This window comes from Mauremys mutica, chromosome 2 (genome assembly GCF_020497125.1).
Source record: "Mauremys mutica isolate MM-2020 ecotype Southern chromosome 2, ASM2049712v1, whole genome shotgun sequence".
NCBI lineage: Eukaryota > Metazoa > Chordata > Testudines > Geoemydidae > Mauremys > Mauremys mutica.
In genome coordinates, this window is record NC_059073.1 from 73,107,313 (window position 1) to 73,134,874 (window position 27,562).

Genomic DNA, 27,562 nt, shown 5'->3' on the forward strand with positions numbered 1-27,562 from the left:
AACACAGTGTAGTTGTGTGATGACAGGAACAGCTGACTCATTAGTAGAGAGCAGTGAAAGGTAATTAACCCTGGGAAAAGTACAGCTGCCATGCGAGCTGTTCCTTTCTGTAGGATCTGATTAGAAATTAGTGTTAAACCACTGATTCTTTTTAAAAAAAGGTCATTGATAATTCACTTTCACTCTCAGGTGTGGCCCCTAAAAGGGGCCTAGAATGGTACCTAATGCACAAAAGGTTTTCAGTCTTAAAAAGGATGTTCAGAGATCAGTATACACCCATTTGGCTGTTGCTGGAGGTTTTTTTTTTTAATTATAAATATTTCCCTTTCTTTGATTGTTGTGAGGACAGTCTCAAAAATCTGTAGACATATATGGCATATACAATTTAAGGCAGAGAATAGTTATTGCACATAAAGCATGTATTGGATACACTGTTGGATGTTGTTATCATTTAACTGAGGCCTGGCCTAGACTTAAAAGTTAGACTGATATAGCTACATTGGTCAAGAGTGTGAAAAATCCACACCCCTGTGCTGACCTAACCCACAGTGTAGATGCAGCTTTGTCAACAGAGAATACTTCTGTCACTATAGCTACCATCATTCGGGGAGGTGGTGTTTCTACGCTGACAGAAAAACCCTTTCCATCATTGTAGGCTGCACCACTATGGGGTTATGCCAACATAGCTATGATGACATTGCTATGCTGATATAGTCTTCGTAATGTAGACCTACCCTGAGTATGTATTTCTTTTTGCGTTAGAAAATGTTTCTGATCAATGATAATGCAGACAGCCCAAAAAGAAATTTCCCTTTCATTAGAATGAGTAAGTAAAGGTTAAATAAAAGGGAATATGCATTGCATAAAAAAGCCAGAAGCTCCTTCACTGTTCTGCTAATATTTGGGGATTTGGAGTGCCAACAGAAGAGACAGAACCCTTGATTTCATGTGGGATCCAAAGGACAGGACAGGCTATGGTAACATATTCAGACTCATGATTCAGGATTCAGGCCTTATCAAAAGTAATATAACTATCAGCTAAAGTCATAAGCATGCTATGGACATTTTCAAAAGTACCACATTTGGGTGTGTGTTTATGACATTTCAGGAGTTTATAACCATCTTAAATTCTAAACTCTTCAAGGCAGGAGTTCTGTTTTCATATATACATGTGGCTGGCACCTAGCACAATGTGAGTGCTGTCAGAATATAAACAATAGGAATATGAACTACTGAAGTCAATGGAAGTTTTATCATTCACCTCTGTGAACCCAGGATTTCACCAGTGAATCTCAATGTAAACTGTATAGAATCACAACTATTGATAACACAAACAAAATAACATTTGATACATATATTTGATCTCCTAGATAGTCATATTCTGTGCAAATGACCTGAATTTTCCATAACAGAATGACTGTTGAAACATTATTAATTTACTAATAGGATATAATAGTTACAGTAGGTAAGTTTCTAAAGCACCCTTTCTTTTTACATTCTGTATCAAGGTTAAGCTTAGAATTGTGTTTAATCTTTTCTTACTCTGTGTCTGTCACACTCATATCAGCCGAAACTTTTCCCTTTAGAAGTTGTTTCCTTTAAATGCCATTTAGTGTTTACTATGTCTATACAATATGTGAATTCACACTTACAAAAAAGTACACATAATTGTTGTCATGTTTTCATCAATGAGAGAAAAAGCATCCAAATCAGAAAAGACTAAGTATATTTGCTGAGAGAATGATTTACACCTAATATTAAAGCATTTAAGCCATTAACACAACAGACTTTTACAGGACACGTGTCCAGGTGTATGGATATTGAAACAATCTCCTGATTTTGTGAAAAATATGGCAGATAAAGGACCAGCTACATCTTTCAAATTACCTTGCCGTACATCATTTGTTCCTTAGTCTCCATTCTTCTTGGAAATATTGTTTTTCACATTTTTTCTTGGGAAAAGTTTGAAGAGAAAGAAAAACCATTCTTTGGGGGGAAAAAAACCCTAAATAATATACTAGTTAGGTAGCAGCATGTGTCTCAGAGGAAGCTGGAGTATTGAAGTGCTGGTAAACTAAATGAATGATGATAATAATACTTAGCACTTTTTATAACATGCTTCATCCATAGCTGCAAAATACACTTTACAAAGTAGGATAAGCAAAATTGTTCTTATTTTTAGTGGAAGGTTAAATGACTTGACCAAGGTCACAAAATACATCAGTGTCAGAGGCAGGAATGACATTTTCCTGAAGCCCCATCCACTTCAAGGTGCCTCTTTTGTATATGATGTGACATAATCTTGGTCCTGGTACAGATTTTTGCACTTTTCCTGTAGCACCAAGGGGTCAATTTATCCAGCCTCCTGAGGGAAAGGACAATCCCAAGGTGGCGTAAAGCTGCTGTAGTGGTTTTATACCAGCCTTCTCCTGGCTCCTGGCATAGCCCAGGAAAAGGAGAGAATGGTCAGAATGTTGCTGCACACCAACGATCCCTGGTTGTTAGAATGGACCCTTAAACGTATAAGTTGCTGGGCAAAATCACAAAGACTTACAGACACACACACTCTGGGCCTGTGCTGAACACATCTTGGCCACATGAGGGAATCCAGCCTGATAAATCTTTTCAATGCTTTGGCATCAGGCAAGTAAAGCCCTGTTCAGTTGTCACGTATGAATGGTCTTTCTTGCTCCGTTTTTCAAGTTTTTTCTCTGTTGCTCACCATGGTTCCGGGAACCTAAGGGTAGTGCAATAGTGCAAGCAAGACTAATTGTCTTTAGTAGTTAGGGTCATTGAAGTCTCTTAGGTGGTGACAGACTGTACTTCACATGACACTCCTGAAGTTAATGAACATGTGTGATTTACATGTTGAAGGATGGCACACTTCTTCCTTTTGTGTGACTTTCCCCACTCCTTAGAATGCGTCTGTCATGCCTAATGAAGAGAGAGGCCGCTGAAGAAGATGAATGCATCTGAACACTGAGTAGTGTTTGTCTCTTTCTAAATTATAACTTGTATTTTAGATTCATTGTACCATTTGGCTCCATGTCTGAAAATGAACAAAAGACAATAATTAAATAAGTTAATTAGCTGCAGTTCCTTATACTGTGTAAGGAGGTTCTTTATACCAATTCTAGCTGTAAAGTTACTCCCCCAAAATTTGGTTAGGACAGCCAGAAACCACAGGCAAGAAAAGTAGTAACAGAGATTAAAACTTTAAATATTTGAGATCGTTCTGACAGAGTCTGATCTGCTCTAACACATTTTTAAGAGCTCAGTGCTACACAAAATTCCCCTGGGAGTCAACTGAGTCCCATCGAATTTAATGTGAATTTTACATATGCAAGAACTTCAGCACTGGACCCCAAGTAGCAGGACTAGTGAATAGTGCTACCCAATTCTTTCCTGAGTTGTATGAGTGCTGCCGCTATGTAACTGAAAACATAAGAATCAAATGTAACTGACTATAGTTTTTTGTATGAGCCAGGCTTTTCACTTTGGGCTCAGTTCTGCAACTGCTAAGCATCCCCTTTTGATGTGCTGAGCACTGTCAACTCCTGCTGAAATCAATTGCAGCAGCTCCTCACACTCAGCACCTTGCAGCATCGAGTCCTCTATGAAGGAAAAATTGCATAGACTTAAAAGAGTAAATACATTTTAAAATAAAAGCACCCCTATGTTACAGAATCAATGGCGTGTGCTCTTTGAACTTTGTATAAAAAGTGCTCTGAAATCATAAGGTTGTTATGGTGTAGTTTTACTCAAAATAATGCATATCATCATAACACAAGCCTTGAAGTTAAGTGCTTAGTTTAATGAAAATAGTTACCATAGTTACCACAGGAGAACAGAGAATAACTTTTAGTCCTTTTGAAGTTATGAAGTAGCTTAAAAGAGGAAAAAGAATAAACAAGCATGCAGAAGTTTATTATTCAGTGTTTCATGCCTGACCAACTCTAAAAAAGAAAAAAATTCTGGATAGATTAAGGTATTAACATTTTCCAGCTGAAATCCATAGTTGCCCATCCACAAATACAAAATCACATTTCAACTCTGTGACTTTGTGTTCTGAGTCACTGAGGAAACAGATTTTTCTAAGGCTCTGCTTTAGACTTTTGTTAATAAACCACATCTTACTGGTAAAAAAAAATCATTCTAAAGACAGTAATACATTGCTAAACATAACAACTCATGCAATCTAAGGTCTAACTTTATTATTCATTATAAACACTCTGTTCTTAAAGGCCTGATGGGAGGGAATTGGGCATTTATAATAGTGAAGATGTCTTCTAGTGCCAGCTTCATTGTTTTTCAGTTTAGCATTGAGATGTGCTCTCTCTGAAATGTTAATGGAGGTCACTGTTGTTGCTCTCCTTTACTGTGACTAACCAAAAGAGTTCTTACATAGTTGACTGTTGAGAAACAAAATGATGTACTTTCCTGTGTATCACCTTCAGCTTGTGAACCTCTAAAGCAGCAGTGATTAACAGGACTTTTACAAAGTTTCTGTGTAGTTACAAGGACAGCTTCAATCTTCTGTCATTTTTTTGCATTAGCTATGATTATGCTTTTACCTCCAAAATAAATTTATTTTAAAGGTAACAATACAGACTCAGAGAATAGCTTATGTTTCATCTATATTTATCAGCACTCACTGTACATTTGTGTCTTCATTACCAGGAAATATTAAGGGACATTGTGCCATCTATTCCTGTTTACAGTTTATTATGCAGAGATAGGAAACACTTAGCATGTAAAATGAATGTAGAAATTATTCCTGGATAGAAACACGGACATTTCCCACTCGTTGGCTCTTTCTCCTCCATCACCGGATCAGAGTGTAATTGTCAGTAATCAGGCCTGCTTGCTGCTGATAAAACCACTCTGAATGCTAGCAGCCTTCTTTGTGTGATGACTCAATTATTCCAGAAGTGCCTCATCAAATCTGCCCCATCAGCTGGGCTAATAAATAAGGAGAAGAAACTGGCCCCCCAAAGCAAATTATAAATCCATTTGCATTAACCATTTCACTGGTCCATGATCTAGGCAGAAATAAGCATGGCAGATTGTGTTAAGCTTATTTGAATATGTTTATAATGTTTACAGCATGCAACCTTTTTTTTTTTTGCACAAGGTGTTGGAATTATCAGTCATGAATAACATCTAAATGCAGTTATGTTAATTACAGTGAGGCCTCAGGCATCTTTGAGGGATATTTTGTTGCTTAAATCAGGTGAAAGTTAAACCCTTCTGTGAGGCGAAATATGATCTTGCACATGGCATTGGAATTACTGCAGTGTTTAAAAGAGAGAGAGAAGAAGGGCTGAGGGTATATTTTCACAGGTATTGAAAAGGACAAATGCTGGTGTTAGAAGGCTTTCCAGCACAGGCAAAATGACCTCATGTTCATCACAATGCAGTAACAGGTAAAACAAAGTTAAGTCTGATGTTTGGAAATAAAGCACCAATGTAATTAGAATGGATTTTTATTTATGCAGCGCAAAAGTGCGCTGGTCATTTAATACAACTAGGATAAAGACCAATTCTCTGCCCCAAGGACATTCCAATCTAAAGTCCGAATCCTGCCAACACTGATGTGCATGAGTAGTCCTGTTGAAACCACCAGCCCTACTCATGTGTTTAACATTAGATACATGGTTCTGAATCTAGCTGAAACAGGACATAAGTGTGTGCATAATATTGAAGATAATGAGATTACTGCCCTGTGTAAAGTTCCACACATGCTTAAGCCTTTCCAGTTCCAGGGCCTAAATCAGAATAAATCAAATGGATTAGAATTTGCTTTTCTGTTGCATCTTGTCTCTTCAAGTTTATGGTTGAGGTATTTATAGATCTTTAAATTTCTTAGAATATGTTGTGTTACAAAGAGAAACCATTGCCACTTACTGTACATGTGAATAATTATTTTTAAATTGCACTAATAAATATGGTGGGCTTTGTTTCCTTTTGTATTTTTTTTTAATTCTGAGTTGAATGTTCACAAACTGCTCTAAATGACAATTTGTTTAATACTTTCATCATTACAGTTGATCATCTAGGGTTGCAGTAAATGAAAGAAAATCAAATTCATCAGTAGCAAACTAATCTTGATGTTCAGAGGGAATCTTTTCCTTCCTGATATCGTGCAGCTTGTGTATTACATTGCCTATACTAACAGAGAAAACAAACTCACATTTTATAGTCAAATCATCTACATTTTCAGCATATTTATTCTTCATATTAAAGTTCTGAGGAATCAACATTTTTAGAAATGACGAAGGGTGTGAGCTTGTGATCTGATCCAGGGGACTGGATCCTTACCCACGTACACTGTCCCGTTGAGATCATTGAGACACTGCAGGGGCCGAGGGATCAGATTTCAGGAACAGAGTCCAAGCTGTGATTTCTATCAGCATTATGGTATGAATCATGGATCTTATTAGGTTTGGACTTTGGAGTCAATGCTATGCTTTGCATTGGAAGTAGCTATAAACAAAAAGACTAGTAGCAAAGATTCAGGGTGACTTGCTTCAGCTTGGAGCAGTAGCAATGACAAGTGAAATTAAATATTTTTCCATCTTTTTTGTGTGTAGATTTTATCATTCAAGTTGAATGTGCAGTGTCCATTTGCCCTTTATTGTGACATATATCCTCTCTGGTATATAAGGCTCATATGAAGTTAGAAATCCTATGACAGCTTCATGGGTAATAGTGGTGTTGACAGTAGTGAGGACCTCATGCAGTAGATCTCCAGTCCTGTGCACATTATGGAGGGGATCTCCACGATAAGTCTCCTCAACTCTCCACTGACTTGGTTCAGTGGGTTCATGCAAAGCCTGGATCGATTGGGCCAGAGCCCTTCATTAGGAGATGCTTGGGTACTATGGTGATAGGTGCCACTGTAAGAACCTGGAGCAACAGATTAACAGGCCATTTCCATTATATATGCCAGGTACTCCCAGATATTATAAGTGAATACAGTTCAGTTTAATTAAACCACATCCAAATCTGTGGCCTCCTGTCTTTCTTCCAGCATGGATGGACAATAGCGGCTGCTGGCCAGCTGCAGAGATCGCCTAATGGATCAGGGGGAAGGAAATCGTCTTCCAGGCCTGCACTGCAGCCTAAAGCTCCTTTACTTGGGCTCTGCATGGTCTCTAGGCGTTTGACCCATAGTTAATTTTCTTAGAAGTAGTGGATAAAAAAAGGCGATTGATTACACTTCTATAGTGAAATCAATATTCTGGTCACCAAATTACTTTTGAATAGTTAAGTCTTGGAGTAAATCATAATCCATCCTTTGTATAAACAATAATTTGCTACCTGCACTATCTGATGCTGCCTAGCATTGTATTTGAAATATAAGTGGTTCTTTGGACTGGTGACACAGATGACACACACATCATGTTGCATTAGGTATGTCACATCCTATGACACAATGTAGTCTGACATACCTTGTTGATAATGTGACAGCTGCATTACAATATATTACAGAAATGTGTTCTTACACAGGAATCAGCTGTAAGGTGGTTAGTCCCTCGTTATCTGAAACAAACAGAGGGCCAGCACATCTAAAACTATTTATTGATAGGGTGACCAGATAGCAACTTTGAAAAAATGGGACGGGGGTGGGGGGATAATAGGCTCCTATATAAGAAAAAGTCCCAAAAAATGGGACTGTCCCTTTAAAAACTGGACATCTGGTCACCCTGTCTATTGATAAAGTTATATTTGTAATTAAAACTTATGAGAGTTTTGTTTTGCATTTTATAGTCTTATCGTTATTCTACTTTAATAATCTCTAGTTTATAAAGGTAGATGATCATCTATAACACAAGGCAGATAGGAATCAAATAGAAAATTGCACTGTTGAATGCACTTTTCCCACAAAGTCCTTTTTAAACTAAGATTTTTTAAAAAATACAGTTAGTTATTGTGGAAAAGTAAATGTGAAAAGTTATATATTTTTGTGCCCTTTGTGCACTTTGCCAAGAGGATCTCAGCTGTGCTGTCTTAACTCTCAGTCCCTCAGGATGAGAGAGACAGCAGATGGGGTTAGGGCAGAGGGCTGATGCATCTGACAGCAAACGGCCTGGTTGTTGAGTGGAAGCTGTGAGCGTCAGGAAGCTCCTTTTCCCCTGAGAACCAACTAACCACTGAAGAAAGTTGAAAATGAGCCCTTTGAGAAACGCTATTAAAAGTAGTAAAAAATTGCAATTGTGCAGATGATGTGCTGCTGTGTGGTTATTCGGATGCTAATGAGTTTGACATTAGGGAACTCAGAGGGTTTACAACTACTCCCTTATGTGATTTAGGTCTTTATTGGCAATCTTTGAGAAAATAAATGGAAAATGTATTGCTAATAAATACATAACATGATAGGATTTTAGACAAAAAGCTGCTACGTTTCAGGCTTTAGAAAGAGCTTTGTTCACCAGCATATGTCTGTTTTCAGGGATCTTTTTGTTTTAGGTTAGTGTGTTGCAAACAAAGAGGTAAAGGCAGGTGGGAAGGTTTAAAACTCTTGTGTTTTTTAAACTGCTGTTGAACTAGAATAATGAAAAAAGGCTTCTGAGGGTAAACACCACCTTCTCCAACAACTTATTGGGTATAATAGCTTAAAATCCTTTTAGCTGCTGTGCTACTTGTCATTCCCCCCTCTCCCGCTATGTTATTTTGTTGTCTGTTTTGATACTTGATAAAGTTTTATTCATTTTAATTAAAGCAATTGATAGGATTTTAAGGCAAGACTTGATCTACTGAGAGTCGGACATAAGTTAGCAGTTAAATAAATCCCAGTCACCCTGCAACAGCATTCCAGTTTTTCAAATGACATATTCAAATTGTATTGACAAGGCTTCATCAAACTTTGTCAACTGAATAGACAAAGTTTGAGCTTGAAGTTTCAAACATTGGAGGATAAATGTTGCCATCAGTCTGTACTGTATGCACTAATCATGCATATATTGACTAAATACGCTGTGCAGTATTTCAAAAGGAACTCTGAAGTTTCAAGTGCTTCTAAACTGAAATGACGTCATTCTTGTCACCAGGGCAGATGTGGCAGTGATAGACTGTATGCAAATAACTGAACACAAAGGGCTTGATTTCCTTAGGCACCAGTACTCTGAACTCTCACTAAAGTCTTCAGGAGCTGTAGGTTTTTCAGCACTTTTGAATATAAGGCTTGCATTACTGTACATCCACATATCCCTGTTCCTGCAGCTCATCTTCACTCAGAGCTCCCCTTGATTTCAGTGGGAATTTGCTCAGAGAAAGGCTGTAAAATCAGGATCAGGGAAACTTCCTTCCTTTCATTCAATTCGTTTATATAGGAAACACTGGCATAATGCAAATATTTTAAAATATTAGCACTTTTAAATAATTAACTAATAACACTCAGCAAACTTACAACTAAAGCTTGCAGTAGTTTAGAATACATTCCATTCCACACCAGGTACCAAAACTTTGTTTTGCTTAACAAGGAGTTATAAGAAATATCCAAAGAGACATTATGCTTCTGTGATGAAAATGCATGGATTTGTATTTTTAAATATAGTAAATGGGAAACTTTTCTTGCTGTAGGTCAAATTCTTAAGCTGTGAATGAGTGCATTAACACTGTAACCAAAGGTAGTTTAAAAAAAAGAGTTGACTTTTATTTTGCCCCTTTTAACAGCAGCATTAAACCTTTTTGTGTGTTTACAATGTAACTTGACAATACTATGCTAGAAAGTGTTGCACCTGGATATTTTCCCCATTTGATGTAAATCAGTCCCACTTCATCTGTGTTTGATGTAGTGTATCTGGATTCTTTCTTTCAGAGAATGAATTTCAGGATAGTTTGTTAAATCAGAAAAGGTATCTTGGTCAGAGTGACGGATTTGGTCATTTGGAATCTGCACAGAATTTCACCCGGAAGCAGGCAAAGGTGGGAGAATTCATTCATGAAAATGAACTTCAGTCAAAGTATGTTTCTGTATTAAGCTCAGGAAAATATGTGATCTATTTGTAGCATTGCTATTTCCATTGCAGATGTGTTTATTTTGGCTAGTATTTAAAAAATACCAGTGTGCAAGACTCAAGTATAACAATGTTTGGCCATAGTCAAATATCTGAGCATTTTAAATAAGTAAAAGTTCTGCTCTTTAGTTTCAGAACCCAACTCTGTCTTTATGAATTGGCAAGAGGCAGAAATATTTTCAGATCTCCACAAACCTTTCATCACTGAAAAGATGTTTTAAAACATATCATTTTTATTTCACTTGAAAGAGATGACTTATGTTGATAAAACATCTGATTTGATAATACATGTAGATTTTAATTTTTTTTTAATTCCTTCTTTCTATAAGATGGGGGCACATGCTTTGTCCCATTTGCCAGTTATCTTAGTTTTCTCTTCAATGTAATTCACAGTTTTTTACAATGTTGTTAAAAGAAACAATTTCTTAACACTTAGTATATTTTCCACCATGTGTAGTCTAAGATATAGAAGGAAGGTATCAAATTCAACATTTTTCAAGTTAAAAAGCTCCTAAATGTGAAAAAATAGCATCACATTTCAACTTGAATCAAGCAATCTTTGTGCAGGATAAATTTTATAAATTTGTGCTAAAAATACAAAGCTGGCAGTTGCCCCTTAATTTCATAAAGCTGTGACTCTGCCCTCTGATGCCTTGGTAAAGCAGACTAATAGAAATCCTTGGCACACGTTGGTTACCTAAGGGAATAATGGAACTATTTGCTGTAGTCATTTGGCAAAAGGAAATAAACATATGGCTTTGGTTTATATTCAGCACTGCCAGTTGTGCAAAGTTGCATGGATGAAGTATACAACAGCAGTGACAACTCAGAAATCAGAAGTGAGAATCAAAATAAATCATCCTCATTACCAAGCTATCCAAGCTTGTCTCTGGTCTAAGGTTTATTTCATTGCAGTTCATTTTCAAGTATTAAGTCCCATATGAAAAACACCTTACTTCTCAAAAACATACATAGCATTTGGCCCTCTGCATAAGATTCTGTATCCTGGATGGATTTCATATTATGTAGTCTGCAATTGAATGTGCTTTCAGCTTTGGATTTACTGTTTACACTTATTTATTTTAATTATTGTGGGAGGATCACATTTAAAGCAATCACTTCCATGCCAATCAGCTTTCTCATAGAGGAATCAAGGATAGGATTATAAGGTAAAGGAACATGAACAGTGTCAAAATCAAGGACAAGATGTCAGAAAGGAGTAATCACATGCCTTCTGAAATGGTCCTGAAAAGCACTTTTTAATGTGTGTGTGTGTGTGGTTTTTTTTTTCTTCCTGTTGATTAAAAAAAGTCCTCTTCTGTTAGGTTCATCAACCTGAGATTAGACCTCAATACAGGCACATCCCTGAAAATTATGTAATTGTATCTTACTCTAGCAATACTCTAACGTATGAAATGTTTCTTTTTCACTGCACATATAATCAGATTTCTGCACAGAGAGTAGTATATCTGTAGTAAGCGTCTCTAGAATTTAATATTGGGGGGGGGCATCAGAAATTATATTGAAAGGATAATAAGACTGACACAAACCAAAAAAAACAAAAGATGGTCAAAGGCTGGTGCTCAGTCTTCAACCTACCTGAGTTTTGCTTTGGGATTTTCTTGTTGTTTGGTTTGGTGGATTTTGGTTTTGTTTTATTTTTTTTTAATTGCCATAATAATTTCCCATTTGTTTGTATGTTTTAAAAGGTAGTTTTTATTAAAGAAAAAAGAAAGAAACACACATCCTCAGTGCAAAGAGCACTGACAAGACAAGAGTTGTCACAGTTTATTATTTATTGTGGAAGGATGAGTAATTTTCACACTTGTTAGATCACCATGGGGCACAATACTGCACACATATGCTACGGGTCACAGTGCTTTGCAGAGTCTTACTTTGTAGAGTTTGACTTTGCATGAGAATACTCACAGCCTGCCTGCTAGTAAGTTCATGAGAGATAACACTGCATGATTGCATAAAAATAATATTCCCATTTTAAAATATCATGACAGGAATGGGATTAGCTCTTGCCACCATTGTAAATCAAAAAATGGAGAGAGAGAGACTCTCTTTAAAGTATTCAGAGGGACTTTTTTTAATAGGAAAATGATTGTGCCAATAGATCCTAGTGGTCTGTTGTCTGAAAGCATATTTATCAAACATTTTGAATAAGTAATAATAAATCTTTTAGCTCTGTTTGCATATTTATTTATATGAGACTTGGAATGTATATTGAAATATACACTGAAAATGTGTATGCAAATAGTTAATAGACAGAATCCTAGGGCTGCTATTTCTTTCAAACATATCAAAATCAATGCAAACTTGCTCTAGACAAGTTGTTTGCCAAATTTGATTTTCAAAGTCAGAGGTATTTTTAGTTAAAAGATCTCTGAGAATCTTCTTTTTTTTTTTTGGACTACAGCTAAAACTGGGGATGATTTCCTTCCTTTTCTTTCCTATTTTATTAACTATAGTCTGATGAAAGGTTGCAGACTGCCACACCAGTCTCAAGCTCTCTCAATGAAACTCATCCTTGTGCAGAGATTAAAATAGGACTTAAGTGGTGCATAGACCTTGAGCTAACTCTCCCCAGGAGGTGAATTTCATCCTTTACCTACATTAGCAATGCAAGCTTCCCCACCTGCTCTCATTTCCCAACTAATGTACTGGACGAACTATTTTCGGGAGTTCTGAAAGTATTATATTAACATTTGTAAAGAATAAACAAACTGCTTTCAAGATGAGGTCTTTGTATTCGATATACCATATTTCAGCCCAGTGATATTTCCTCAGACCAAATGATAACCCTCACAAAAAACTGGAGCCAAATCCTTGTTGCCTCACTCATGCAAGTACTCACATAATCGACTCACACGTAATCCGATTTGCTGAGACTTGTGTGAGTAAGGTGAGTAGGATTTGGCTGCTATAACCAGGAACACTGAAACAATCTGAACAGTAAGGGCAAAAGCTGCTACTGCATTAATAAAGTCAGAGATTCTCGACCCTGTGGAATTGTCTGATCGTAAAAAATTAATTCCCTTTAGCATTCAGATGTACTGGTCAGTAAGCCAGGTCAGTTTTCTGGGAGTATATTTACAAGCCCCAAATAACTGTATGTCCCAACCAATAAGATGCAAAAAAGCCAAATATGTTCAGTAAAAAAAGCATTAGTGAAATTAGTAATCTGTAACAAACTTTGAGGAAAACAATTTAGTTACGGTCAAAACAAGAACCTTGGCCTTAAAACATAAAGGCCAGGTATATAATTTTGTATATAAAATTTTTCTTTGGCTTTTTTGGCCATTTTGCTCTAGTGGCCATGAGTGCCTTCTGAGCTGACCACTCTTAACTCCCATTGGTTTCAGCACCATAAGGAAACAAGCCATTAATGTAAGTAACAATAGCAAGACATGTCTCAAAACTGCTTGCAGAGAAAAAAAGTTGGCTTTAAAGCTATTGGGCAGACGTTCGCATTAGGAACATCATTTCATATTTTTTGCCATAGCTGATTAAAAGGCTGGAATGGATGAGTATCTGTTGGCTGTGTTCTTCCACTTAAAAACAGGAGACATGAAAGTAAGAAACAGTGAACTTTTTACATTTGCCTTTGCCTATTTCAAATGGTCTCTGGGGAAAAAAATTAAAAAACCAATAAACATCTTCACTGGGACATCGCCTTGAAATTTTCAGCTAGAGAAGGAAGGTAGCTGCAAAATATTAATTATTTTCACAGCTTTATCCATATTTATTTTAGTGTAATTTTTACTTTAACAGGAGGGACTTTGTGCGAGTCAAACCACTTTATATGCAACAGACACACTTGCAAGATGATGATGATTTTTGAATGCAATGTGCCCCATCCTAAGCAGGCCTAACCATTTTAATCTTAAACTGTTTAAACATCTGTCATAAATTCAAATGATTTTAAAGAAAGAAAAGCAATAGAAAAAAATCATCTACATTGATTTTATTGTTGGGTTTCACTCATTGTGTGGATTTTAAATATTCATCACCATGAAACATGGTATTTAAAACCAAGTAACTGCTGTTCAGTAGAAGCAGTGGACACTTTTTGTTTCATAATTAAAAGAGCAGCACAGTGATTGGTGTGGTATTTATTATGAAATGATGACAAAGGAGTACCAGTGGTTTTAATAGTTTTAGCTTAGAGGAGCTGTTGTTAATTTTGTCTGTAGAGTTGCAGGTGAAATAATGCACAATGGATAAATAGTCTATATTGGTTTAACTGAACATAATATATAGTGTGTTCTGGAGTTGTTTGTCTCAATAGACTACAGTAATCAAAAGTAATGAACCTATTATGTGCAGGACCTTGGAGAGTGTAGAATGGCAGTAAAAGTGTGGCACATAAAAGGTTTATTAAAGGAAATTAAAGTCCATCATTGCCACACCTGCTCCCCTATTATAAGTCTATGGCAGGTCAGTGCCTTCAATCACAACTCAGCATCAGCGAACAGAGCCATGTTTCCCATTACCATTGCAGTCACATTGCAACCCACTCGTTCTCAGGTTTTCAGAATGGTAACAACTACTGAGAGCCTTCAGCCACTGCTAAATAAAAACCCCAAACATTTTAATCCCTACTCCTAACAATGATAGTCTGTAAATATAATCATAGGAAATGTAACATTTTGGTTTTACTGCTGCATATTTGATCAATACATATTTTAGTTTCAGATTTCCCAAGCACAGGTAGAAGCAACAGAACTGTTCAAGTATTTATCTAATATTTTCAAATATCTGCTCAAGTAATTGATTGTGTTCTCTCCTGTAAAGAAGTGCGAGGTCATATGGCACATGTCATGTGTAGTCATCTGTAAGAACGAGTTAGAAAAGGGCCAGATTAGGAAAGTGTTTTCACCTTTAAAAGAGTTGACTCAGCCCTTTCTCCTTCTAAGTTAGATAAATTCAGTCCTACTGCCTATAGGCCTCTCAGAGAAGACCTTGAAAATGTCTCCGTTGTCTGCTTTCCATGAATTTAACATTAAAGCATCTTTACATCTTCAGAGCATTGTGAAAATGGTAAGCCCCTTCTTGCATGACTCTGAGGGCCTGTATGCAGCAAAAATCAGTGCTGTTTTGAGCATCCATTCCTTCCCCTCCTCTATGAAGCCCCCTGCACAACAGGGCACCGTGAGACAGCAGGGAAGGAAGAGCCAGGGAATCCACGGCTACATGGATTTTTATCTTGCCACTTTTTGTAGCTAGTGGTGCACAAATGCCCATGCATAGGCTACTTCAACTATTGGGGCTGAAGTGGTCTCCACAGAGTGGCACTGCTGCTATCTTCCTGGACTATGGGAAAGGATATATCTCCTTTCTTCCTGGTTCAGATACCAGAACCAGGTGCTGGAATCTGCATTTGAGCCTAAGAGATTAATCATCAGAACAATAGATTCTTCCACAGTGAGTTTTATCATCCCCATTTTGGAGATGGGAAAACTGAGTCACACAGAGATTTTTTTTTGTGTGACTTGCACAAGGACAAACAGTGAGGCACTAACAGAGAGAGAATAAAAATGCAGGAGTGCCTAATCCTTTTCATAGTCTTCTACACCAAGCCTCCTCTTGAAAGATAATACCCTAAACGTTTGATGGTATTTTTGGAAAGAGTAAAGATTTCCCTTATTATCCTTGGTGAAAATCACACTGTGACTCTCCACACCGAAACATCAAATCTTCATCTCTTTAAAATTTCAGGAGTTTGTAATAAAATCATTGGATTGAAAATCTGTCCCTACAATTTTGGCTCTGGGTTAGATCCAAGACCAAAAGGTGCGTATTTCTGATTCTGGTTTGTATGTAGCCAAAAATGTCAAGAGAACAGCTGGTCTTACAAGGTTTCTGTTTTTCAGTCAGAAATGTTAGGACAGCAGCTCACAATATTTAAGTGCTGTGAAATCAAAACCTGAACCCTAGCCCTGATTCAAAATCAACTATAAATCCCAAGCTATATGTTGTCCTTCATCCAAATCTGTGCATTGCCTCCTTGGCCTATTTGGTACCCAAGATGTAGCTCATTTCATTGGCAAAGTATTTCTTTGTGTGTATGCTTGCATGCTTGTGTGTGTGAAATCAGAGATTCTTTTGGGTAAAAATCTTAAGATGTTATTATTACTGCAGATTGAGTGAAAAATATAGAATACCACATAGTGATGATGTTTCTAATACTGCTTTAGAGAGCGGTCTTAAAAACATTTTGCTGTTTGTTTCATTTTAACAGTTGATAGTAGATATATTGCCTTTGATAGCTCAAGAAATAGCTTTCTCAAGTTCTGGTGTAGATGCTCAGAAATGTTAACTTACAACATTAGCACTAGGTATTTGCAGGTGCTAATACTAACTAGATACTCTCTAGTTACCATCCTCCAGTAAAGATTTAAATTTAAAATTCTGTTATAGCAAACCCTGAAAGCAGCAAGCATAGTATTTCACAGTGTCTAATCTTACATCTGCAATAAACACCTGTAGATATTGGCATCAAATCTTAGAGTAACTCTTACTAGTTGCTTGATTAAACAAATTTTATCATTGCAGATATCTCCTATAGATTATTTATCAGATATTCAGAGATGAGTTTTTATCTTTGTGACAGGATTAATAAGGCATGGTTATTCTCCTTTCCATTACTGTCTGGGCATTGGAAACTTTATAACACATTTTGAAGATTTTCTTTCTCAGTGGCAAAAAGGAACTAAAGATGTTGTGTTAATGTTACAGATGGATGCAGATGGTGATGATAAAAAGCTGTGCACACGCTCAAAAGGAACCAAGGGTGAGTTAGCAAGCACGTTTGATGACCCTATATCCATCACACCATGAAATATGATAGTTCCTGTGTACAGCTCCTAATGTGTAGTCAGAGTGTATATGGCCTCCTTAGGGCAGCTTTTTTAATCAAGCCAGGACATAGGCTGCTGGCATTAAGAGGCAAAATATTATTAGTTATGGTTTAAAGAAAAGAGGAAATATTTTTCTAATGTATGATATTTTAATACAAATATTTATAAAGGCATTTAAAGGATATAGTTTACTTTGTAAAGGAATGCCTTTCATCATGCAAATTAAGGTTTTGTAAAGGAAGTAGAGTTGCCTGAAGTTGAATGATGTCTTCCAAATAATATGCTAAACTTTATCAACCAGATAAAAGAACAGTTTGTTCATTGCCATCAATTGACTATAAATGACCTGTATGAGTGGCACAGAAGCAAACTTAGTTTTAATCAAAGGATGGTGTTTGTTTATTCTCTCTGAATGTACTGGGCTTTTTTTCAAGTAGATTTTTATATTTAATTCTGCAAAGTTAGGATAAAAAAGTTATACTTACTGCTAGCCCTTCTCTTTTGGTAAGGAGCAGATGGGAATGCAATATTGCAAAGTAAACAGGCCCTTTATGATCTAAACACCAGGAAAACATGATTTACTAGCAATACAACTACTCATTTTAATTCCCAATGCTTTTTGTGACCCTTGATAGTGAGTGGAAAGTGAACATACGCACAAATAAACATAAAATTTTGCCTGCCATCTAAGCAAATGGTGCTTATAAAGCCTATGGCCTGATTTTCAGAGGTGCTGAGCACCTGCACCTCTCCATGATTTCAGTGGAGATTCTATGCACTCAGGACTTGTGACAAAGAGGCCATTAAGTACTTTGATTCATTGTGAAGGCTCAGTAGTCCTGGGTTACTATGAGTCTACCTGGCACAGGGGATAAATGCATTAATTTTATACCTCCAAGATCAAGTTGTGGCTCAGACCAAAAGTGAAAGTGAGGTTAGTGGGTTTTTTAATTCCCTAGTGGCACATCACCAAACCACTGCAAATTGGCGGTCTCTGCTCATGAGAAGACAGGTAGTGAAAGTGAAATCAATGGGACTCTTGCCATTGATTTCAATGGAATCAGGATCTCAGCCCAGGACTGTGATGGCAGGTCAGGACTGAGGTGCATTGACAGAGATGTGTTAAAAACAATGCCATCCTTTGCCCAGAAATAAAGAGAACTATGGCTAGAAAAATCTCCCTTAATTCTTAATGTAAAACTTTTTAAAACAGGACCCAATACTGTTCCCATTGAAATTAATGGCAAAATTCCCATAAACTTCAGTGGGACAAGGATCAGGCCCTAAACAGAGTTATTACCACAAAGTAATGAAGTTATTGCAGCACATCTCAACATTCTAGTGTGGCTTTTCTGGCTGTCAAAGACTGCTGGAAACTATAATCTGATTGACTGGGTCTCATTTAACATATTCTATTCAGTGTAAATACACACACACACACAGAGAGGCTTAATAGAGCAATGCATTTTCCCAGAAGTGGAACAACTGATATTGCCTGTGCAAAATGAGTAATCTTTAGAACCACCTGTTGGCTCTGTCAATATGCTGCGTACCCTTGTGTGGGCAGGTATTTGTAAACACCAGCTTTCTTCATTCCCAAATCAAATTAGCACTCAGAAAAACAAAGATTTTTCATCATTCTCCCAGTAATAAAAAAGTGCCTTAGTTGCTTTGCTGTGCTGAAGATTATCATCTTCATTTTGTGCGGGGTTTATCTAAAATAACCCTGGGAATTACACATTTGGTCAACATTTGCCAGTAATAGTTACGATCCTGTGGTTAGCATGAAATAAAGAATCACCTGTGTTTTGATAGCCGCTCCTCTGTCATCACAGAGGGACAGGTGCAAGGTTGCAGAAAGCACAGGACTGGAAATGTAAACTAATTCATTCATTCTCTCTGCTTTTATTAACAGTGCAAGTGGACTCTATAGCTCAGGAGCTCAGGTAAGAACTCATATGGTTTACATTTTCTAGCTTCATTATCTGATTATAGTGATTGATCATTCCTTATGTATAGCACATTGGATAAAAAAGGAATGCAGTAAATGATGCATTCATGTAGTGATATATTAATTACCCTACAAAGAGTGCTTGATGAAGGTTCCCTTTTTAAGTGAACCAAAAGTAAAACTGAAGGGCTATCAATAAACCCTCTCTCATCACAATTAAACATTAATACAAATTGGGCATGCTCCTGAAGTGAATTCCCTGCATATACCTCCCATGACTTTAGCACTCAGAACCTATTAAGTTCCTAGTTAAACCTGAGGATCCTTATATTGAGCATTCTATGAAATATTGTTACCTTTATAGGTTTAGTTAATAACTTTTGCAAAATAGTCAGACTTTGTAAATTGTTGTGAGCTGAACATGCATAATTTGTTTATTTGTTTATTACCTGCTGAAGTTTTGTATTTTATTGAAGCAGTACAAAATAAGGCTGATCTTTTCCATATTTCCATAAACCATGACAATCTGGTCAAAACCATAAATTTGACAGGGATCTTTCTGATCCTCAATAATTTCTTAAATGATTAATATCTGAATTATACATTTAACCATAATACCTGAGTATACTTTGAAATAAACTGTTTGTTTAATGTTTATTTTCTGAAATTCATACATATTTTAAGAGTTTCCATAAACTGTTCAAAAATCTCTCTCAGAACGAGATACGGAATAACTGCAAGTTCTTGAAGAGTAACTTCCCCAGAAGAAAAGCACAACCAATTCAGGTTCAATATTAGGAGTAGAACTTTAGAACTTCAGATAGAAGCAAGTAGCAAAATTGATGTATATGCAAAGGTTCCATCATGAAAAATATTGTTAGGAGATTACATTAGTTTCTTAGGGCTTGGTCAGCAATTATGACAAAAGGAGCACAGAACAATAGGTGGATAAATAGTACAAAATGTCTTCCACAGTATTCACTGGAGTTTTTTAATGAATTCAATATGGCCAAGTTAAAACCTCTTCAAAAGGCATGTGAGCTAGTGAGTTTTATTGACACATGTAGAAAATGACTGCTTGTGTTCTCATCCAACCAGAGAACAGAAACTACCACATGATTTATCTGGCCAATCACAACTGAGCAACATAGCTCAACTTTTGAATGCTAAGTGAAGAATACTTACAGCAAATTGTTTGCAGTTGTTCCATAGAATAAAAAACAAATGTTTGTAGAATAAACTTGAATGATGAGTAAATATCAGGAACTCCTAAGCTGCTTTCAGATATTCTGTGAACAGAAAAAAGGCTAATTTATCAGATAAATTATTTATTGTGAATTATTCACTCAACTCTACCACATTTTTCTGTATTGCTTCATGTTTCTTGAGATTTAGCGTGTCTCCTTTTCCCTCTGTGCATCCCTAATTTATGCACCAGAAGGATGCATTAATCCGAAGAGGCAGTCATCCAAAAATGAGGATGGTCCATGTGTTCATAAGAGAAAAATGTTTGAAAAATAGAAGATGTGTAAGTTTCTTCAACACCAGGGAAGCTATAATTTATGCATTACCAGTTTACTAGGTTTTCCCAAGCAATTTTGGTGTTCTCTGTGAAACACATACTATCTTAGCAACTTCCATGTCACATATTAGTCTTTCTGTCAGAGCATGAAGAAACATACACCTGTTTGAAATATAGGGATAAATATTCAACAAGGGTTTAATCCAGCCTCTTTATACTTTGAATTTTGGGACAACAAAACCCAATATTAGCACATGCAAATGAGATAGTTGGTGTCTAGTCAGATTGCCATGTGTATGTACAAATCAGATAACAAAAACATTTGAGCACAAAAAATTGTGTATGCAAAAATTATATATAATGAGAGAGGCATAGACTGCTTTTTGAAAATGTAGTGCATACATTTTAGTCTTATTACTCTTACCTATGAAACTATAAAAGAACCATTGGAAATCCTCCCCAGGAAATCAAGATTGAAAATATCATCTAATTTACTGGGTTTTAGAAACAGATATTTGGAACCTGTCTCTGTTCTGACCAACGTTCAAAATAGTGTGTTGACTGGTTTAAATCCAAGCTTAATTAATTTACCCTTTTCCCTGGTTTATCCCATCTGACAGAGCACTTTTTCACTTCTTACTGAGTTTTTTTATTTTAATGTGCCTTGGGATACTTCTTTATGAAAGGCACTACATAAGCTTACATGCTCAAATTGTATTACTATTAATTTCATACCATTGATTGGTTCTACATCTTTTGTTGCCCTATTCTAATTTTAGAAGTTATCTAAATGAACAATGAAGCTAAATGAAAGGTTACAATCAATTAAGTTATATGAACAAGTTAGACCTAGAAAATGTGATATTACTTGAAAATCTATTTCATGTGAACTTCAGGGGTGCTCAGGACTTCTTAACTGAAGTCAGTGGCAAAACTGAGCTCTCTGAAATGGTGTAAGGAGAATCACTGTGTGTGCTCAGAAAGTTCATCATCAGTCAGCTTCAAAGGGTTTGTACTCTAAAGCTTTGGGGCCCTCTCTGACTGACTGATCTGTTTCAGTGGTTAGGTTAGGTATGGAAGAAACAGGCTTCATGTGTCCAAAGATTAAACACTCCAGAAAGGGAAAAATAATGTCAGCTTCATAAAGATATTACTTCATGATAGAAGTTTAAGATCTCTAAAACAGAGTAGAAATATAGAGTGACATTCTAATCCTATTGAAGTCAATGGCAAAACCTCAACTGACTTCAGTGGGGCCATGATTTTCACCCATGTAGTGGGCAGAACATTTTCCCTTTCCCCAGGTTTCATCAGTTGACCTAGGAACCATATTTTATACAAAGAAATTCTGCCTGACTATTTTAAATATTGACACCCTCTTCCTCTTTATTTTCATGACTGGTTTTGAACCAGTTACTATATCAAATAATTTATAGCATCAACCCATTCCTTTCTTTTCAGAATCTTATACCACTTTATCTGATCCTCTTGCCTCTTTTTTCCCCTCAGGCTCTGTAAGTCAAACATTTGCATCTTTTTACATACCTCCTAATTCCCAAACACATAATTACCCTCTCAACTGGTTCCTTTAATTACGTCATCCTTCCTATGAAAGACTGGTCTGAATCACACATGCTATTTCAACTCTAGTTACTGTAAAACTTTACACAGTGCCAGATTAACTTCTGCCAATATATATTCTGTAAGGTACCCCAAGGCCAATGTGTCCCTTTCACTGTTGCCAAACATGGTGCAGAAGATTTGTGAGGGTTTTTTTCTATTATCCTTTATCACCCTCTGGTCTGTTTCCTGTTATGGATTCCGAGTTATATTCTCTCATTCAACTAGAGTCTCTTAGGCTATCTCTACACTGCCTACACAGAGTTTGGACTATGGGGCTGTGAATAGTATTGTGCACCAAAGTACTGTGCTGTTCCCCTGTGTGGCCATTTCAGGCATGAACTAAAAGGTTCCTAATTCACATTAATATTGTCCTCTTCAAACAGGACGACATTTATGCAAACTAGGAACCTTTTACTTCATGCCTGCAGTGTCTACGCAGGAGAGTTACTGTGCAGCACTTTGGCATCTGTTGCTATTCAAATCCCCATAGTCCAAGATACAGGGCAGTGTAGACAAAACCTTTGTGTATGTCTGTACTGCTGCTAGAGGGGCGATTCCCAGCATGAGTACACAGACTTATGCTTGCTCAGCCTGAGCTAGTGGGCTAAAAATAGCTGTGTGAATGTTGTGGCACTGGTGGTAACTTGGGCTAGCCACATGACTCCAAGCCAGCCCAGCCCCCTGGGTTTGACCTCAGGCAGAGAGCCCAAGTTGCTGCCCATACTGCAACATCCACACTGCTATTTTTAACACACTAGTTCAGGCTGAGCTACCCCAAGTCTCTCTATATCTTCTGGGAATCATGCCTCCCAGCTGAAGTGTAGACGTTCCCTCAAGGGCCTGATTCTCCTTCCATCATACTGGCTTTATACTGATGTAATTCCATTGACTCCAGTGAAGTTACACCTAATTTATATTGGGGTAAATGAGAGGAAAATCAGACCTTTAGTGCTCTTTATCCCCAATATCCTCACCTTGAACTTCTTTACAATGAACTCTGCAATCCACTTAGATACCCAAAATTCTAAAACTGTCTTAGTTGTTTTGAACTGATTTCCTCATGCATCATCTTCACTATTATTTTATTAGTATTTTACATTTCTAAGGCTCCCATCATTATCCAGATACTGAAGATGTTAGAAACTGTAGTATCTAAGCATACTTTCCTAAATTAAAAAAGACACCAACAATCCTTCAGGAGAAGAAACCAATTCATGTTTCAACCTGGTATCTCTCAGTCATAGCATTCCTGTTGAAACCAGCTGCTGTGTTGAAATAGAAAGAAAGAAGAGGCTGACTTTAAGATAATTTGAACCTAGGAAACTTAGAAATTTAAAGGACCAGGATCATGAATTGTGTTCCATATTGGACTGAAAGCTATAGTAGACTTGGGAGTATTAGTGTGATATATTCTCAATAGTCTGCTCCACTTGACAGATGGGATAGGTGGTATACTGAACCATCTGTATTTTAGGGACTGACATCTGGGTCAGATCAAGGGAAAGCAAATTGGACTGATCCAGGTTTGAAATAACAAAATCATGAATCATTTTGTCTAGGTCCATATCTAAATGAAAGGGGTGCAATCTCCTGGCTAGCTGAAGGTGAAAGCAAACATTCTGAGCTGCTGCTGTTATCTAAATATCTGTGATTAGTGAAGTATCCACTAGGATCCCAAGATTTCAAACTATCTTGACAAATGGAGCGCAGATTTCCTTAATGGTGAATGAAGTCACAGTTTCTGCTACTTCTACAAATACTTTCACTTCCCACCGGATCACCTCTTGAGCCATTTTCTTTTTTGTTATGCAGAACCCTTATTCCTTCATACTCTAGAACAACAGAAAGGCTGATCTGTCCACTTTGAGTTAGAGACAGACAGAGCTGGATATCATCGACATATTAGTGGTAAGAGAGAAATGATAGGACAGAGTTCCATGGAATTCAACAAGGATGTTCTCTTGGTGAGAAGGAACAACAGCCCATTTCACACCTTCTGCTATCTCTCTGATAGGAAGGAATTAAGCCAGTAGGCCAACATCATAATTAGAAATGCTGAAGGATCCCAATGTGTCTTGCAGCACTAGCATGAAAATCTGGTCCTTGCCCAGAGCCCTCAAGACATAGTTCATCAGCATAATTAATGCTGTATTCATGCCAAACTGCATTCTGAAGTCATACTGGAAGGGGTCTAAACAATTATTATTATTTTACAGTGCCCAGTAGCATGTTGAGTGCCTCACAGTACAGATGAGAAAGCATGATCCCTGCCCCATTAAACTTACAATCAAATTTCAGACATTGATGGATTGAAGGTGATAACAAAACAATAGTCTAGAAAATGTGGAGAAAGGAAGGGCAGAGATTTATAGTGGTAGATGACATAGCTACTCAGAAAATTTTAGTGTATGATGAAGCAGACATGTTTGTTCTCATTATATATAAAAATAGATAAATGTAATTGCTGGTGACTCACTTTTCATAGGCTTCATGACAGAAGCAGGTCTCTCGGAAGGATTTGCATGAGAAGAGGGCAGTAGCCTTGCAGACCAGCTCAGAAGGGTTTTTCCATGCAGAGGGGGCAGCATGGAGAGGGTTGTAAGAAAAGTAGAAAAATGAGGCAAAGACTGATGTGCCAGCACAGACAAAGGGTGTAATGAGTTGAAAAAATAAGTGTTCAGATGTGGCTTCAGTTGGTTAGCCACTACCTTCTCGGTGATCTTACTCAAAAAAAAAAAAAAGAGGTGGGGAAGTAATTGTTGAGACAGGTTGCACTAAGTTATGGTTTCCTGTTTGCACGAGGCTGTTTCATGCTCTGAATTCCTAGTAGGTACCCTATTTTACGCAGACTTTGTCAATTCCTTACTGGTTTTGATTAGCCAAGCGGAGCAAGCCAAGATCAGCCTTTTGCATCTGTTGATTCAGGCTTTCCCCAGCACCCTTAGAACCACAGCTTGTGTTACTGGCCTAACTCAGTTAGCGAAAGTAGTATGGTTTTTCCCTTTGGCTCCAGTTCTGCTTCCCGGGAGTGAGGTAGTCTTGGAGTCCCTTGAGCTTTTCTGCAAAGTAGCATAACTGTTTCCACTTAGAGGTAACTAACTGTTCACACTTAGAGGTAACTGAAACTATGTGAAGACGCTCTGGGTTCATTAGACACCCTACTATCCAGATCAATTCTATTGGCTCAGCCTTTGCAGAAATAGGAATAAAAGCTAAAAGGAATTTAATAGTCTCCTTCAGTAGCCTTTGATTATACTAATTCATCAGTCCAATTCAGATTTATTTCTTCATCTGTGTAGTTCAAAACTTATTCCTTCCCATTTTATATGCTACAGGACATCAGTGAAGTGTAATGATTTTGGGAAGGAGATGTTTAGGGGCCATCACCTAAATAGCTATGGACAGAAGGTGGGTTACAGTGTCCTACTGGTTTATTGATGGTTTGGACCTATGGCTGATCACTAGTTTCTAGCTTGGAGTTCTAGAAACTTATGGAATGTGATAGTTTCCAGAAGGAGACTAGCAAAATTATTCTGCCTCCAGACAGATGGGAAAGCTCCTATCTTTGCTTGAAGAAGTCAATGATATAACTGTAATACAGTATTTCTTATGCTCCCAGTTATAACTGCCAAACTGAAGAGGAGGTCAAGATTGTATCCCCTTGTATTTTGGAGTTAAAGATGTGTAGATGTGGAGACTACCTGTGAAAAGTCCACGTTCATCATGTTTGGGGCATGAACCATGTGGACACTGAAATCTGTCTCGCTATCATACTTATAGTGTAGTATTTGAGCACCTAATAATCTTTAATGTATTTCCCAAGATGAAGAGTCATGGTGAATCTACTACCTGGCTTGATAGCACCTCCGTAAATTCTGAGAGGAAGCCAGTTAGGTTGCACAGTGGTATATACGCTGCAAGGATATCTACATTGACTTTGCCTCAGGAAATTGCATATTGGGAGCATGCTCTCAGATGATTCTGTCCATGATAAGAGGTCCTTCCCACAGCTGAGCGTTGGATGTAGAAAACATTGCCAGTTTTCCTCCTCAGGTTTCTTTAGGATCATGATGTTCTGCGTAACTGGCAGCAGGGCTGGCTCTAGGTTTTTTGCCACCCTAAGCAAAAAAATTTTTGGCTGCCCCCCGTCCCAGCCCTGGGCTCCCCCTCCCCTGCATCCCCCCCTGCTGTCCCAGCCCTAGGCTCTCCCCCTGCCGCCCCAGTGCTGGGCTCCCCCCTGCCCCCCCACCAGTGCCCCCCCACACCTCCTGCCGCCCCAGCCCCGGGCTCTCCCCCCCACACCTGCACCCTCCTTCCGCCGCAGCCCTGGGTCACTGGTAACTTGCTCCCAGGGCGGGTCATTCAGCAGGAATTTTGGATGTGCACAGAACACAGACAGGATTGGTTCCAATATGGTTACAGAGCTGCAGAAAAGTGGAACAATTTTCAGCTTCTGTGACTGGAGGATATCTGGATGCATATTATAAGACTGTCCTACATAAATGAGGAAAAGTTGAGGTGCCTTTATTATTGTTTTGTTCCACTCTTTCTTTCTATGGGGAATTTACCAATGCAATATCACTGTCTTCCTTTTAAACAAACAAACAAAACAAAAAAGGCAATGGCTGTTGAAAATAGCAATTCCAGTCCTAATAACCACTGGGAAGCATTTCTTGCTCAATTTTATCCTACTTTTTCTACAGCAAGTTACAGTGGATCAGTATATTTGATTTGGGAGAAATGAAGTAATAGCTGCCCAAATTGAGCTTGAGCACTCCTGAATTTTGAGGTGTTCAAATCTGGAAGGCAGGTGCTGGGTGTGTGTGTGGGGGGGGCTGTGGGCTCTGCGGGGGAGCATGGCAGCATGTATGCAGCAGCGTGTCTGGCGCTGCGCGGAGCCAGACAAGCTGGTCTGAGTGGCACGGTAAGGGGGCTGGGGGGTTGGAGAAGGGGTAAGGGATTCCGGGGGGGCAGTCAAGGGACAGGGAGCAGGGGGGGGGTTGGATGGGGCGGAGGTTCGGGGGGGGCAGTCAGGAGTCAGGTAGCGGTTGGATAGGCATGGGAGTCTCAGGGATTTGTCAGGGGACTGGGCTCCTAGGGGGGAAGTTAGGGGGGCGGTCTCAGGAGGGGGCAGTTGGGGACAAGGAGAAGGGAGGCTTAGATAGGGGATGGGGTCCCAAGGAGCAGTTAGGGGCAGGGGTCCCGGGAGGGGGTGATCAGGGGACAAGGAGAAGGGAGGCTTAGATAGGGGGTGGGGTCCTGGGGGCAGTTAGGGGCAGGGGTCCTGGGAGGGAGTGATCAGGGGACAGGGAGCGGGGTGGGGGGTTGGATGGGTTGGGGTTTCTGTGGGGGGCAGTCGGAGGGAGTGGATGGTGGCAGGGTGGGGCTACTCTCCCTCCCTATGGAGTCTCCTGTTTTTTGAATGTTAAAATATGGTATCCGCATTCACAGCACTCACAGCAGGCTGCCGCATGAGATCCCCCTCCTTCCTTTCCAGTTGGTAGTGGCCAAGGGAATGCTGGGAAATGTAGTTCTTTCCCTGCTCCAGGGCTGGCTCTATAGGCAGGAAGCTAAC

General features: G+C 38.2%; 1 protein-coding gene and 1 long non-coding RNA gene across 2 annotated transcripts in view; one reads left to right on the plus strand and one right to left on the minus strand.

The window, feature by feature from the left end:
- The window catches only part of ST18 (ST18 C2H2C-type zinc finger transcription factor), a 219,791-nt gene that overhangs the window by 120,195 nt on the left and 72,034 nt on the right, over window positions 1-27,562 (plus strand). Inside the window, exons 5-7 of the mRNA XM_045005759.1 lie at window positions 9,824-9,930; window positions 16,770-16,824; window positions 18,807-18,837. Of these exons, the coding sequence (XP_044861694.1) occupies window positions 9,824-9,930; window positions 16,770-16,824; window positions 18,807-18,837 (193 nt within the window). The remainder of the gene's footprint in view (window positions 1-9,823; window positions 9,931-16,769; window positions 16,825-18,806; window positions 18,838-27,562) is intronic.
- LOC123362670 lies at window positions 1,839-27,487 on the minus strand. The gene is made up of 3 exons (XR_006576512.1): window positions 27,446-27,487; window positions 20,028-20,131; window positions 1,839-3,049 (listed from the first exon to the last, which is right to left on the minus strand). It is a non-coding gene; the product is annotated as an uncharacterized LOC123362670 (long non-coding RNA).